Source organism: Thrips palmi, unplaced genomic scaffold (genome assembly GCF_012932325.1).
Source record: "Thrips palmi isolate BJ-2018 unplaced genomic scaffold, TpBJ-2018v1 HiC_scaffold_1, whole genome shotgun sequence".
Taxonomy (NCBI): domain Eukaryota; kingdom Metazoa; phylum Arthropoda; class Insecta; order Thysanoptera; family Thripidae; genus Thrips; species Thrips palmi.
The window spans coordinates 3,403,537-3,416,489 of NW_023144620.1; the positions used below are offsets into that span (position 1 = coordinate 3,403,537).

Sequence of the window (12,953 nt, forward strand, 5' to 3'; positions counted from 1 at the left end):
ATTCCTCACACTATACGGAATTCGCCCATGGCGTGGGCAATTACTCACGGGTTGGCAACTCTGCCACGAAAGGTTGTAGTTGTTGTTTTGATTAGTTTTGATGTCGACTGCATCAAAAAACCATCAATTCCTGGAGAAATTGTGTGCACCAGCTCCCATTTCTTTAGAGGTTTGACGGGTCGTAATAAAATGCTGCGAAATGACAGTGATTCACTCACGTGCGTGGCCTCCATTTTAGATAATTTTAAGCGTAAGGCATCGCCAAATAGGTTAGAAGTCGATGAGGTGAACCGGTCTGCATCAACCGTATCAACGAGACTTAATTTTGGTAACGATAGCTTCGAAGGCAGCATGAATGAACATGTCAAAAGGAAAAAGTGGAGCCTCGAGGGAACCCCTCCATCATCCGATGTGTCACACCTTGATGTATCTGCCATTGGTATGTTTTGGAACAGCCTTTGATTTTCTTATTGCCATTAAACTCTCTGTCTAATTTTAGAGTTCTGCTTTCTTCTCAGAATCACCGTGGGAAGCTCGTCGTTTGAAGAAAGAACTAATAGACGCTAAGAGTAAAATAGCCTCCTTGGAAACGCGGGTCAGTCAACTACATGCACTGAGACGGGAACTGGAGGTTGTTTTTGAATCAGAGAAAAACAGTCTTTTGCTCCAACAGGGTCGAGATAAAACTATGGTCGGTATAAATTTTATTTAGTCTTCCTTTTTCTTACTTCATCAATTTTTGACATTCTAATGTGCATCTTCATATATCCTAGATACAAACTCTAGAGAGCCGAGTTTCACAACTTCGTCGAAGAGAATCAGATTGTCGGGACAGCCTTGCTCGAAAATTAAAAGATTTGGAAGACCAAAATGCCCAACTTGAGCAGGCAATAATCACCCTGCGTAGGGAGAAAAATCAGCTTACTGATGAGATGTTTGAGGTAATCTGTCTTTGCTATGAAACTATTATACTTGGTGCTAGCAACTATAGTTTCTAAATTTTCCCCACATCCAGATGAAACGATCGGTCAGGAATGCCGAGAACAAAAATGAGGACTACGAAGACGAAATTAAGAAACTTAAATCTATCATAAGCCAGAATGAAGTTGAAAAGCGGCGTTCTTCATCTTCAAATGAATCTAAATTAAATACTTTTCAGAATGAACAACTTTCTCTAGAACTTAGAGAAGCTCAAAGAACAATTAAGGTTAGTGCCTTTTCTTGCCAGTCAGGGTAAATAATTGTTGATCATTTTGCTCAGAAGGTTTGTGTTTTTTCCTTTGAAGGACTTACAGCGCCAACTAGAAGATGGTAATGAGGCATCTGCCATTGTCAAAGCCCAACAGCAGAAACTTTTTAAGTTACCTGAGATGGAACGTGAGCTTGAAATTCTTCGTAAGGATGTGGTGAACTTAAGGTGGGTTGATGTTTCTGCTTCAATTATTGATTCTCAGAATTTAGTAATTATTTAACTAACGCCATAATCTACCAACAGAGATGCTGTTCATAACAAACTTCTGCTGGAGGAGGAAGTTGCTGACCTACGTCAAAAATGTGCCTCTAGTGATGAGCAGATTACTCGCCTTGTGCAATTAGAAGCCCATCAGCAGCGGCTGGAGAGTAAATTAAGAGATTGGGAAAAACTAGTGAAGGACTTTTGCCCTAGTGCTTCTGACAATGATGCAAGTATCAATCTAAAAAAAATCAAACAATGTTACTTGTGCTTTTTATCGTTAAACTTTCTGTCTTTTTCTAGGTGTGTCCTAGTTTGCTGCGTAAACATCTCCAAGAATTACAACAATCTGAGCTGCTCCTATCCTCTGAAGTGGCTGATCTTCAGAATAAGTACGAGTACCGATTGGTAGCAACTTAGATCTTGTACTGCTCTGTAAGCCTCTTAATTTTGAAATATTTTTCTTCTTGTCATTAGATGGAAGTGCGGCAACAGTGCGCTTGCAAAGGCCCAGTCTGAAATATCACGACTGTCCAAAGAAGTATCTTCTTTGAAAACTACTCAAGACCAACAAGGAAACCTCATCAGAAGATGGCAAAGAAAACTAGCCCTTGTTACTGGAGTACGTAATTTTTTTTTCCCCTTGAACCTTGAATACATCTCATTATTGCTTTACTTAACTTTTGTATAATTCTTTTTTTTCAGGAGAGGAACAGCTATAGGGAGCAGCTAGATTCATATGAGAAAGAATTGACAATGCCAGTCTCGAACCAACAACAAGCTTTACGACCACGGATTGAATCCTTGGAGAAATCATTGGATGGATACAGAGAACTAGTAGAAAACTTAGAGGCTGATCTGACATCTGCTCTCGGTCAAGGTTTGTTTCTGCTGTTCTGAAGTTAAACTGCTAATCAAATATTGAAAATGCTTAGTTGACGCTCTATTTTCAATGGGGGTTTGACCTGGTTTTCAATAACTCGTTTTAGGTGGTGCTGAAGGCTTGTTAGAAAAGATTCGAGTGATATCAGCTGAAAAAGATGCATTGTCTGCTGAAAAAATTTCCTTGCAAAAGCGAGTTGATGAATTGCAGCATCAAATGGAACAACAGGTTCTCAAAGGAGACTTCAGTTCTGGCTCCTCTAGAATTTTACATTTGAGGTGACTTAACTCTCTTGCACTCAACTTATCTTAGAATTAAATTCACCATAAATTATTTTGTATGCTTAAATTATATGTAGGATGAATCCGGTAGCAAGCGCTGAAGAAGAGCGAGAGAAGGAAGTAACCATGCTGAAGACTGAAGTTGCTAAACTTCGAGAACGAGTGAAGGTTTTGCAAGAGGGTGAAAGAGATGATATAACATGTAAAGTTGACAAGCGTTTAATGACCTCAAATTCACAGGAAGTACAAGGTAATGTCATGTTTTGCAATATCAATGATGTATTTGTTGGATTTCTCTATAACTTTTCTTTCCTAAATCAGAACTCCAAGAGAAGATTAAATCTGCTGATATAATGATGCAGAGATTAAAAGAAGCCTTTAAAAAGACTAGCACAGAGTTTCGTGATTGTGTTTACAATTTATTGGGATATAAAGTTGACCGATTGCAAAATAAAGGAGGGCTGTTTCGACTATCAAGCATGTATGCTGAATCTCCTGATGATTATCTCTTATTCAAGGTTGGTATACTTTAGTTGATACAAATTCATCTTGATGTTTCTCAGTGTGTTTATCGGTGTCCACTTCATTTGGTCCTAGATGCAAGATAATGTCACCTTTAATTTGCTGGAAACACCATTCTCTGCATCTCTTGGGGACTTAATTGACACCCATCTTCATCAACAAGGTTCCCTCCCTGTATTCAATGCTGCTGTAACAATGGACTTATTTAGTCGCCAATCAATGATGGTGCCTTCTGCTTCAGCAGACGATGATGATGATGATCCTATTGTTGTCTTAGACTGATACAGTGAAAGTTGTCTTTATTTATTAATGAAAAATTGTGATAAAGGTTTAGTGGAAAGCTTGGAAATATTTTTGGAAATAAATTAAACATACATTCTTTCATTGATTAGCATTTATTCATGAATAAATATTAGTTTCTATGTACATATGATTCTTTAAAAACGTATAAAATATGATAAAACTATTTTAAGAAATCATAACAGTTTACTTCATCAAAGTAGTAAGTTGATCAGTCTTGTGGATTTATTTTTACGACAATTTTTGTTTTGCATCTAGTGTTATAGAGCAAAAATGCGTATCAGAGCATTGTTCATGCAACTTAAATTTATATGATTGTATAATTCGCAATACGCTGATATTTCTTGCAAGAGCGCTTTATAATTGATGTCACATTGCTTTGAATTTATATAATTTTTTCGTATCGAGTCTTCTTGGAAACAACCCAGACGTCCTTGTGTTAGTAGAACCACAGCATACTTTGTATGATAAAATTCCATGACAGCATCCAGGAAATGAGCCCACAAATGTGTGGTTGTGTCAGTCATAGGCTCTAGAAGAGTTTTCATATCCTGTTAAAAGCACGTTTGTTAAAATAATTTCTTATTGAAATCAAAACTTTTAAAGGAAGGAATATTTTAGAGACAAGGGTAAAACAAAAGCCTTAGTAGATGTGAGGACAGGTACCAATGTTTTATTCACTGAATCAAATGTAGAGCCAACAGTACAATTACAGGAGCCCTACTGTAATGCAAATGTCAGAAGTATAATATTCATTAAAAGCAAAAACAAAATATACCATAAAATACTTCTTTAGAATGTGAAATAATTCATTATTCCATTAAGGAATAAAGTAATTCAAAATATATGATAAAATCAGGCAACAAGTTACTAAGAACATAATCTTGACAAAACTAGAATAAAATTAAACATTAATTAAGAATGTTGTCAGTTCTCATCGTGACGTAGAGATGCCTTCCATCATGGATAACATATAGACGCTCTTCAAGCCTCAGTTCCAGATTGGAGTATGTCCCATGTGTTTTACAACTAACTTTACTCTATAACAAAGCAAACTTGGAACTGTACACCAACAGACAGCAATAAGTTGCCCAACTAAACTAAACTAAACATAAATCTAAAAAAAAAATTAAATGAACAACTAAAGTAACATGTCCCGTATAATATCAATGGCAGTAGGATGTCTAATCCTATGAGGAGCTACTCCAATCCTCATTGAAGCATTTATTTCCTTACCACAGAGGTGAGGGATGGAGAGATTCCCAATAAATTTGCAGACACCTGCATCTGCAGCCAATTAGGCTTGAGCATTTTCACAGCTTTGTCTCTCACTTCAGAGAGGTCTGAATCTAAAACAGAATAATTCATTTTATAAAAAGACACCAACCAAGCATAATGACTAAATTAAATTTTTAAGCAACATAAATACTGCTTACTTTTGAGCGCATCACTGAGCTTTCGGGACAGATTGGCACAGCAGTCTCCAGTGTATGGGTGGGCATTGCTGGAGTTTGGCTCACTAGCTGATGTTACTTCAGCTATCAATCCAATAAGTCTCTAAAGCACAAATAAAATTTGAAAGTAAGGACTGAATTATTATTAAATGCAGACATTTCCATTAAGCTGGCACAAACCGCTAGAGTCTTAAGGTGATCAGGACGGAGTTTGACAACCCAACTACTCGCATACATAGAAAATATCCTGCGACAGTTGATAGAATCAAAGCCAGTGTCAGATTCAGGTCTCCATAGGGCTAGGATGACCAAAGGGCAGATTTCACGGTCACTGAAAAAGAATCAAGAGGACACTTTCCCCATTGTATCTAAGGCTGATCAAAAATGTGTCAGAGTCCAATTTGGCTTCATACCTTATTTTGGTGTGGTCAGCATTCCTTGAAAGCCAAAGTATCAAATCCATCTCCAATATGTCCAATAAAATTTCAAACCTTGAAAAAACATGATCAATTTTCTCTTCATTAGACATGGAATTCAGTAATTCAATTCGTGCCTGCTTCTTCTTTACAATTACAGAGGAGTAGTTTTGCATCTCCCTCTTAATCCTTTCTGTATCCTACAGTAACAAAAAGGTATACTGAATTACCAAGTATCAATAAACTGAATTAAAAGTGTATGGAACATGATCATTACATCAGAAGAAGAATTAGAGGAAGCTTCATCATCTTGCATACTAGATTGTCTGCGGGTTGATCTCTTCACAGGGGAAGGTGAATCCCTGTACCTACGAGGTTTCACAATTCTTCGTATGCCAGGGATGTTATTCTTTTGTTTGAGTTGTTCTGGATTTAATAATGACTCAACGAGAGATTCAACTTCATTCAATCCCTCTTGAAAGAAATCTGTCGATCTTGCAGACCATGATTGGTGTGCAAGCTGGAAAAAGATCAAAATGTAAAAAGGACTAAAGACTACTGTTTATATTTGATTGACAATCATGTCTTACTTTGGTATCACCAGAGTGAAGAACACTCAAATAGTGTTTCCTCAAATGAGGGGAACAGGGAGGGAACAAATGAAGCACTCTCTTCAGATAACTCTTTCCCAGACAAACAACTTCTTTGGTTGGTATCTCCTGTAAGGAAAAGGCAGTTGAAAAATACTTGAACACAAAATGTATCTCTCTTCAGCAGTGTAAACCACCTACTTTCATAATCTTGAAAACAGAATGAATTACTGTTGGTGATGGATATACTTTGGCAGATAAATGTCGGTAACATGCTCGAATCATGGCAACCTCAAGGTCTGCATCTATCATAGTGAAAAGCAGGTTGTCTAGATGAGATGAAGATGAATCTGCTGCCTGCAACTATTAAAACTAATGAGTACCACAAAATGAGCTAACTGAAACCAACAAGATGTAATGAGGAATTACTTTATCATGACAGCAGCTTTGGGTGAGGACACAAGGTGGCACAGCAATACCTAATCGCTTGCAAGGGTCTAGAGTATCATTAATGACAATTTTTTCAAGAGCTTGTGTAACATATTCTGAGGCGGCATTGCAGCAAAACTTCTTAGGGCTTCTATGAGCAATACAGTAGTTGTGTTCTTTTGCCAGCACATTATCATCAAGCCTCACTAACGAAACCTTCAGCTCAAGTGATGCATTTTCCTTGTCTTCAATATTGTTGTTATTATTACAAATAACTGGAACAGGTTCACTTTGACTATCAAAAGCAGGTAGCAATCGCTTTGGTTGAAGATATCTAAAAATTTTATTGTTTTGGTTTGCTCCTTGCTGTATGGTTAAATTTGGTTTCTTCCTTGAAGGTGAAGAACTTGTAGGAGATTTCAAGATTTTGCTAGGAGATGAAGGGGGACTAAATAAAGAGAAACCTCCTGCCTTTGCCCCAACAGGGCTCACGAGGGTTTTAAATTTCCTACGGGAGAGATAGACATTAGTACACAATGGGGACAGGGTAAATGGAAGGGTAAATGAGGTTACATTATCATTTATTTATTTTTTAAATACCTTTTACGGTCCGAAGACGGTGCAGATTTGGGCGGGGTCATGATACCTCGCACAATACTAATATTCTTTGGTACAGTAATTTGGACTGGTTTTGCCGCAGCCATGGCGTGCGGCGTTCTCTCTACCCCCAACAAACAATAACAACCTGAAGACGCCAAACCAAAAGACACCCATACATAGATCAGCGGAACGTTAAGAATAGAGTTATCAGAAGTACATTGAGATGAATGATTGCACAATACCTTTCTGCCGAACAAATCTTCGAGCCTAGAACAAAAACAGAAACCGCATTGTCTTTCTTCGCGCCGTCTACTAACCAAAACAACGGGACTGTGACTATGCGCGGGAGTCAGCGCCTTGTCGCAAAGTTCGGAACGTGTTCCGTGACCTGAGAGTGTTGCCAACCATGGTCTGCTACTACCCTTCTCAGGTTTCTTTCTGGGAATGGACAAACTTGATTCCCGGAGATCAAATTGATTATTTGTAAGTATAAATTTTTTTCTTGCTCCATACATTAACTGCCAGTTTCAGTTTCGTAAAGTAAAGAAAGGGCTGAGCAGACTGGATCGGTGGTCGGAGTGACGAGGCAATGGCGCGAATTCAAACTTAAGTGGCATTCCCCCTCCGTCCGTTAAATCCTTGTGAACAGTAAGCAAGGCAGAAAGGACGCCAGGATCAACCATGCACCAAGATATTCAGCGTGGGGCACGTTCCCTTTGTAACACATTCGCTACGGAACGAGGACGCCTGAGCTTATCTCGTCCAAGCGTCATGCTTCAAGCTCTACAGATTGGGCAGGATGGGGACTGTACTGAAAGAAATCCATGTTGAATTTCAGTGAATTTTAATAATAACAAGCGTTTTTAACATTGTCACTGATTGTACTAAAAGCATGGCATGTAAACACGAGTGATACAGTCTAAAAGGAGACAAGGCGGTCCAAATTGGAACCACTAAAGACCAATATAAAACTGATGGTCATTAGCTTCCTAAAATAGTTGGAATAAAACCTTAAATTCACTCTTAAAACTAAAAAAGTGTGGCAAGCTCAATCAATGGTTTCCTCTAGGATGATGTTGCCCATTTATACTTATTGGGTCAGAACATCATTTGTACAGGGTACTTCAGACTTGCTGATAAAAATACATACAGATATGCAAAATTACTCTTTACATTTCATTCTTCAACATATTAAACATCAGCAGCTTTAAAGGGTCACGACATGTATAAACTATTAGAAAAAAAATCACATAATCTAGATCATATTACATTATGTGGTAACTTGCAGTACATAATACATAAAAGGCAGAGGAGTTTATTTACTGCTTCTAACAGAATGTCAACATGGTGCACAATGTCATTAGATTTATCACAACAGCAACAAAATTTGGCAGAGCCAAACAGGAAAAGCCCAGCACAAGCCTCATCAGGCAGAGGTACAGTATAGCCTCATCCACTAAAGTATAGCCTTCTCATTTTCAAAAGTACACATGAGACAACTTTGTTATTACTGAAAAATCACTTCAAAAGTTTTACAAACAGGTATCACAAGACAGCTCTGCTGTTTCCATCAAAAATTCCTAAAAAGAAAGTAGAAAGTATGTGCTTAGCCGTCACAATGTTTTAGTCTAAGTGAAAAGTCTTTGTGAGGTGCAGTGTGCAAATTCTTTATCAAGAATCAATTTCTACAGGCACAGAAAATAGAGTTTAAAAAAAATTGAAAGAGGTTGTAAATGGCACATTTCATGCTACACATTCTTACTGCTACACATAACAACCTCCAGACAAAGACTAAATTAATACATCTAAGGTTGTTTGTACACCTGTTTACGTTGGTAAAACTCAACATTTTTCACATAGGGAATCACCAGAATTAAATTTATGGGCTAGGCATAACCTTGAGCCTTTCGAAGGCGGCCTTCTCAAGGCTTTCCCTGACATCAGGGTGAGCAATTTTAATGAGCTCATATGCACGCTGGCGAAGAGACTTGCCAAAGAGGGATGCAATACCTTGCTCAGTGACCACATATTGAACATGGGCGCGGCTGGTAACAACTCCAGCACCTGTAATGAGATTTCATTTTATTAGTTCATTCTCAAAGGAGAGGCTTTCCTCAAGACAAGATGACATGGGAAAATCGATATTTACCTTCTTTGATGGTTGGAACAATTTTAGACACACCCCTTGGGCTCCTGGAAGCCATTGCAATGATAGGCTTTCCCTTACCATCATAGCCCTCTCCAGCACCACGGATAAAATCAACTTGACCACCAAAACCTAGACAATATTTTAATGGCATCATTATTAACAAATCACAAAAATCAAATAAAATCAGCTTTTCCACTTCAAACAATAACAGGATATATGGCAGACACCTACCAGAATACATTCTAGTTCCAATAGAATCAGACACAACTTGACCAGTTAAATCAATTTCCATACAGGAATTAATTGCAGTCATTTTTGGATTGCGAGCAATTTGATGCAATCCATTCACATAGTGAACTTCCTTCATTTCTGAAAGACAAAGGCAGTATGTATACAAACATAATTACATTTTTGCAAAATAAAAAGTGATGGGGGAGGGAATTTTTTCAAGTAAATAGCTCACCAATGAAAGGATTGTTGTCAACAAAATCGTACAGCTTCTTATTGCCAATGAGGAAGCTCCCAATAATTTTACCCTTGTTGTGGGTTTTGTTGTTGTTTGTAACAGCACCTTTGGCAACCAAATCAACCAGTCCACCACTGAACATTTCAGAGTGCACTCCAAGATCTTTGTGGTTACCCAGCTGACTGAGAACAGAGTCAGGAATGTTGCCAATACCTTGTAAAGAAACAAGCAACACTTATTGCTGACAAACTCAAAAGTCAGGCACAGACAAAAACAGGGAACTTAATTTACCCATTTGAAGTGTGGCACCATCCTCAACTAAATTCTGAGCAATCAGCTTGCCAATCTGCACTTCCTCAGGGGATGGTGGCTTTCCACCATGATCAGGGAGTGGGGTGTCAACATTCACAGCATAATCAAAGTGAGAAATGTGGATCTGAGCATCACCAAAGGTGCGAGGCATGTGAGGGTTAATTTGGGCTGAAATCAAGAAGGAAAAGATAATAGAGAGAATGAGTCCAGAGCCATTAAATTACTAGTCAAGCAAGTTTACAGGATGCATACCAATGACTGTTTTCGAGTAAGAAACACCGGCTCGGACACAGTCAACACTGGTACCCAGTGAGCAGTAGCCGTGCTGATCCGGGGGTGACACCTTTAAAAAAAGTTGAAAAAATTTAAAAAGTGAAAAAAATAATTTCTGAAATTAATGTGCTAAGGTAACATTCTTTTCATTTTTTTGCTGGTTCCCTCCCTCATTTGTCAGTGAAGCGTAGTTGATAAGGGAAGTGACCCTTGGTCTGGCCTGGACGGGCGTGACGGGCTTGCCGGGCCGCGCTTGCCGGGCTGAGGGCCACCGCACCGCCACCGCCGCCAGCCGGAGGGAAGGGGCCACAACGGCCACAGTCCAACGAGCGATTGCGTTCCTATCGCCTCGGCGCCGCTAAGCCACGCCAGATGCCAGGTCAAATGCGTGAGGTCTACAATAGTTTGGCTGTAACAACCACGGCCACGGCCGGTGCTTCCCTAGCCAGTCAGTCTCCCAGCAGTGCCCCAGTGCGGTGCGGCGCGGCGCGGCACGGCACCGCACCGCAACGCAAAGCCACGCCTCACGTTGCTTGGCAGACCCAGACCCAGACCGGCCCGCCGTGCCCCGCCCCCCACCGGCGGCTCCGCGAACGGCCAAGGTCAAACCTACTAAGTTGTTGTCAAGCTTCACCTGAGGCAGCCTCTGTTGTGTCCTTGAGCATTATGAATACTGATAAGCTAACCTGTCGCAAGAACCTTCACTATCAGCCACCTCTAGAGTAATTACATCCATATTCCCCTACTAGTCACACTTACATGGATCATAGCAACATCAGGCTTCACAATACCCCTAAAGAAGAGCAGAGGAATCTCCTTCAGGAAAATAGGGATTGTGTCAGAGCGTCCCTCAGCAACAGATTGACGGACATTGGCTGCCATAAAAAATGACAGTGATCGGAAAATTCCTGAAATAATAGACAACAAACATGCATAAGAAGCAAGCAAATCATCATTCCAAATTAAGATGGGATATTTTCAGTTGCAGGAAAAGGAAACATGAATGTGGGATCCGCTTGATAATTTCAGGATACTTTTATTTTCAGTTTGGCTCCCTGCCAGAAATTTCAAGTTAGTGGGTGAGGGAGAAGGCAAAGTGGGGGTAAATGGAGAGCAGCCCTGAGAAGAGCAAATAGAGAGAGGTCAAATCAATAAACCAAAAATACTAATGGTTAACAATAAACTGTACCCAACAGGAAAAAAATATTTAAAAAATTGTAAGAAAGTTTATTAATTTACTTTTTTCCTCTCATAACTGCATAGAAATGTCAAGGCTATTGAGGAGTACTTCTGGTTTTAACATTAACATAGAAATACAAACTAATGTGATACGTCAGGCAGATACTCAGACATGTACAGTAGTACTCACCCTCACATTCTGGGTCAGTGTACGGTGCCTTGCCCTCAGTATGCATGTGACAGACAGTGACCTTGCTCAGTTTATTGGCCTTGCCATGCTCGGTCATAGCATTCACTAAGTCGATGGGAGTAGCAGCAGCACCACTGACAAACACAGTGTCTCCTAAACAAAGTAATAACAGTTTATCAGTTTTATCATAACATTTTCAGCTGAGTACCGCAGAACATGGGTAGGTGGCAAACTGCTAATTGGCTCGAACAACCAGTGACTGAGTCTTATCAGAGAGATAAATGCTGGGATCATTTTCGTCCCTCTTCCTGTAACTCAACCATTATGTGGGGCAAAGAGATAAATGATATATTTCCTGTGGGCCTAAAAAAACACATGACATATGAATAGTTCTTAGTTTACATTTGTTTGGTTCAACAAAAGCATAAAAAGAGAAAAGGCAAAGAAAATTTATGCTCACAAGCAGAGCAAAAATTTACGAAGCATGGCCTTGAACCTGACAAAAATTAACCTTCCCTTTTTAAAACTGCCATGAATTGTTTCTCATTTCAGTAAAAATGCGAAACAAATGAAAGGTAATGAAATGTTAATGAAAATTTTATTGATACGGGAATTGAAACCAAACAGAGCGATCCAGTTCGCACAGGTTCCAACTCAAGGCATACTTCATCATTCTTGGAAGTTCCAAGCAGAGGACCTAGACCAGGCCAGGGTGGACTCGTGCACAAAGTACGACTTTTTCTCAAGGATAATTCAGCAGAAGTCATCTGGAATACAATGGGGAAATTACTTTAACCTTACCCGACTTGATGCACTTGACGGCCTCGGCCGATGACACAAACTTGGGGACATTGTCAACGGGCTGGGAGGGCTCCTTGCTGTAGGTGAAGTAATTCTTGGCAGCGCTGGTCGCGGCCAAGGTGCGGGGAGACGCATTCGTTAAACTGGAGAGCAGCGAGCTGCCCAGACGAGGCGACAATTTGCAAACGCTGAGGACGCCTGCCATTCTGACGGGAGCAGACGCTCGCAGGGACGGGGATTCAAGGCGAGTGTGTCCGCGAGCGAGAGCGACACGGACGTTGCTTGATTTTGACAGGCGAGTGCACACGGGGCCGGTCGGTATGTTCGGGCGGGTCGATTTGCAAGTTTCGGCAGTTAGGGACGGTTTGGGAGCACTCGGCGAAGGGAGGACACCGACCGACGATGACGATGACGGGATGACTGCGCACCGCACCGCTCACCACCACCACCACTGCTCGGCCCGGCCCTCCTCCCCCTCCCCCTCTCTTCCCCGCCGGCCGCGCGCCCGCCGCGCACCCGCGCACAAGCGACGTGCTAGCAGCGTCGGCCGCTCCCCCGCCCCTCCTCCCCCCCGTCGCGCTCCTCCTGCTAGACCGGGCCCCCTGGATGAGCCTTACGGGACGCACGGCTGGCCGTCGAGCCAGCCCGGCCCCGG

General features: G+C 40.7%; 3 protein-coding genes across 5 annotated transcripts; 1 reads left to right on the forward strand and 2 right to left on the reverse strand.

Moving 5' to 3' along the window:
• Positions 1–12: 12 nt before the first annotated feature.
• LOC117643908 (mitotic spindle assembly checkpoint protein MAD1) lies at positions 13–3,523 on the forward strand. Its single transcript, XM_034383080.1, has 13 exons — positions 13–439; positions 519–691; positions 774–941; positions 1,016–1,207; positions 1,287–1,417; positions 1,496–1,682; positions 1,757–1,845; positions 1,931–2,075; positions 2,159–2,333; positions 2,443–2,614; positions 2,695–2,867; positions 2,939–3,135; positions 3,215–3,523. The coding sequence occupies exons 1-13, from the start codon at positions 28–30 to the stop codon at positions 3,419–3,421; spliced, it is 2,421 nt and encodes an 806-aa protein (XP_034238971.1). The 5' UTR covers positions 13–27; the 3' UTR covers positions 3,422–3,523.
• Positions 3,524–3,549: 26 nt separating this feature from the next.
• LOC117643916 lies at positions 3,550–7,604 on the reverse strand. Of its 3 annotated transcripts, none has more exons than XM_034383094.1 (11): positions 7,171–7,604; positions 6,929–7,073; positions 6,329–6,836; positions 6,101–6,262; positions 5,900–6,028; positions 5,587–5,829; positions 5,307–5,509; positions 5,074–5,224; positions 4,876–4,996; positions 4,676–4,788; positions 3,550–3,990 (listed from the first exon to the last, which is right to left on the reverse strand). In XM_034383094.1, exons 2-11 carry the CDS (start codon positions 7,030–7,032, stop codon positions 3,700–3,702), a joined length of 2,025 nt encoding a protein of 674 aa, XP_034238985.1. In that variant the 5' UTR covers positions 7,033–7,073; positions 7,171–7,604; the 3' UTR covers positions 3,550–3,699. The 3 variants fall into 3 exon arrangements, with proteins under 3 accessions (XP_034238985.1, XP_034238994.1, XP_034239001.1); XM_034383103.1 differs by lacking the exon at positions 3,550–3,990 and adding an exon at positions 4,087–4,479; XM_034383110.1 differs by lacking the exon at positions 3,550–3,990 and adding an exon at positions 4,087–4,556.
• Positions 7,605–7,755: 151 nt separating this feature from the next.
• On the reverse strand, positions 7,756–12,755 carry LOC117643953 (4-hydroxybutyrate coenzyme A transferase). The gene is made up of 9 exons (XM_034383142.1): positions 12,299–12,755; positions 11,498–11,650; positions 10,888–11,036; positions 10,108–10,198; positions 9,835–10,023; positions 9,541–9,756; positions 9,309–9,446; positions 9,078–9,206; positions 7,756–8,992 (listed from the first exon to the last, which is right to left on the reverse strand). The coding sequence occupies exons 1-9, from the start codon at positions 12,501–12,503 to the stop codon at positions 8,808–8,810; spliced, it is 1,455 nt and encodes a 484-aa protein (XP_034239033.1). The 5' UTR covers positions 12,504–12,755; the 3' UTR covers positions 7,756–8,807.
• Positions 12,756–12,953: the final 198 nt, after the last annotated feature.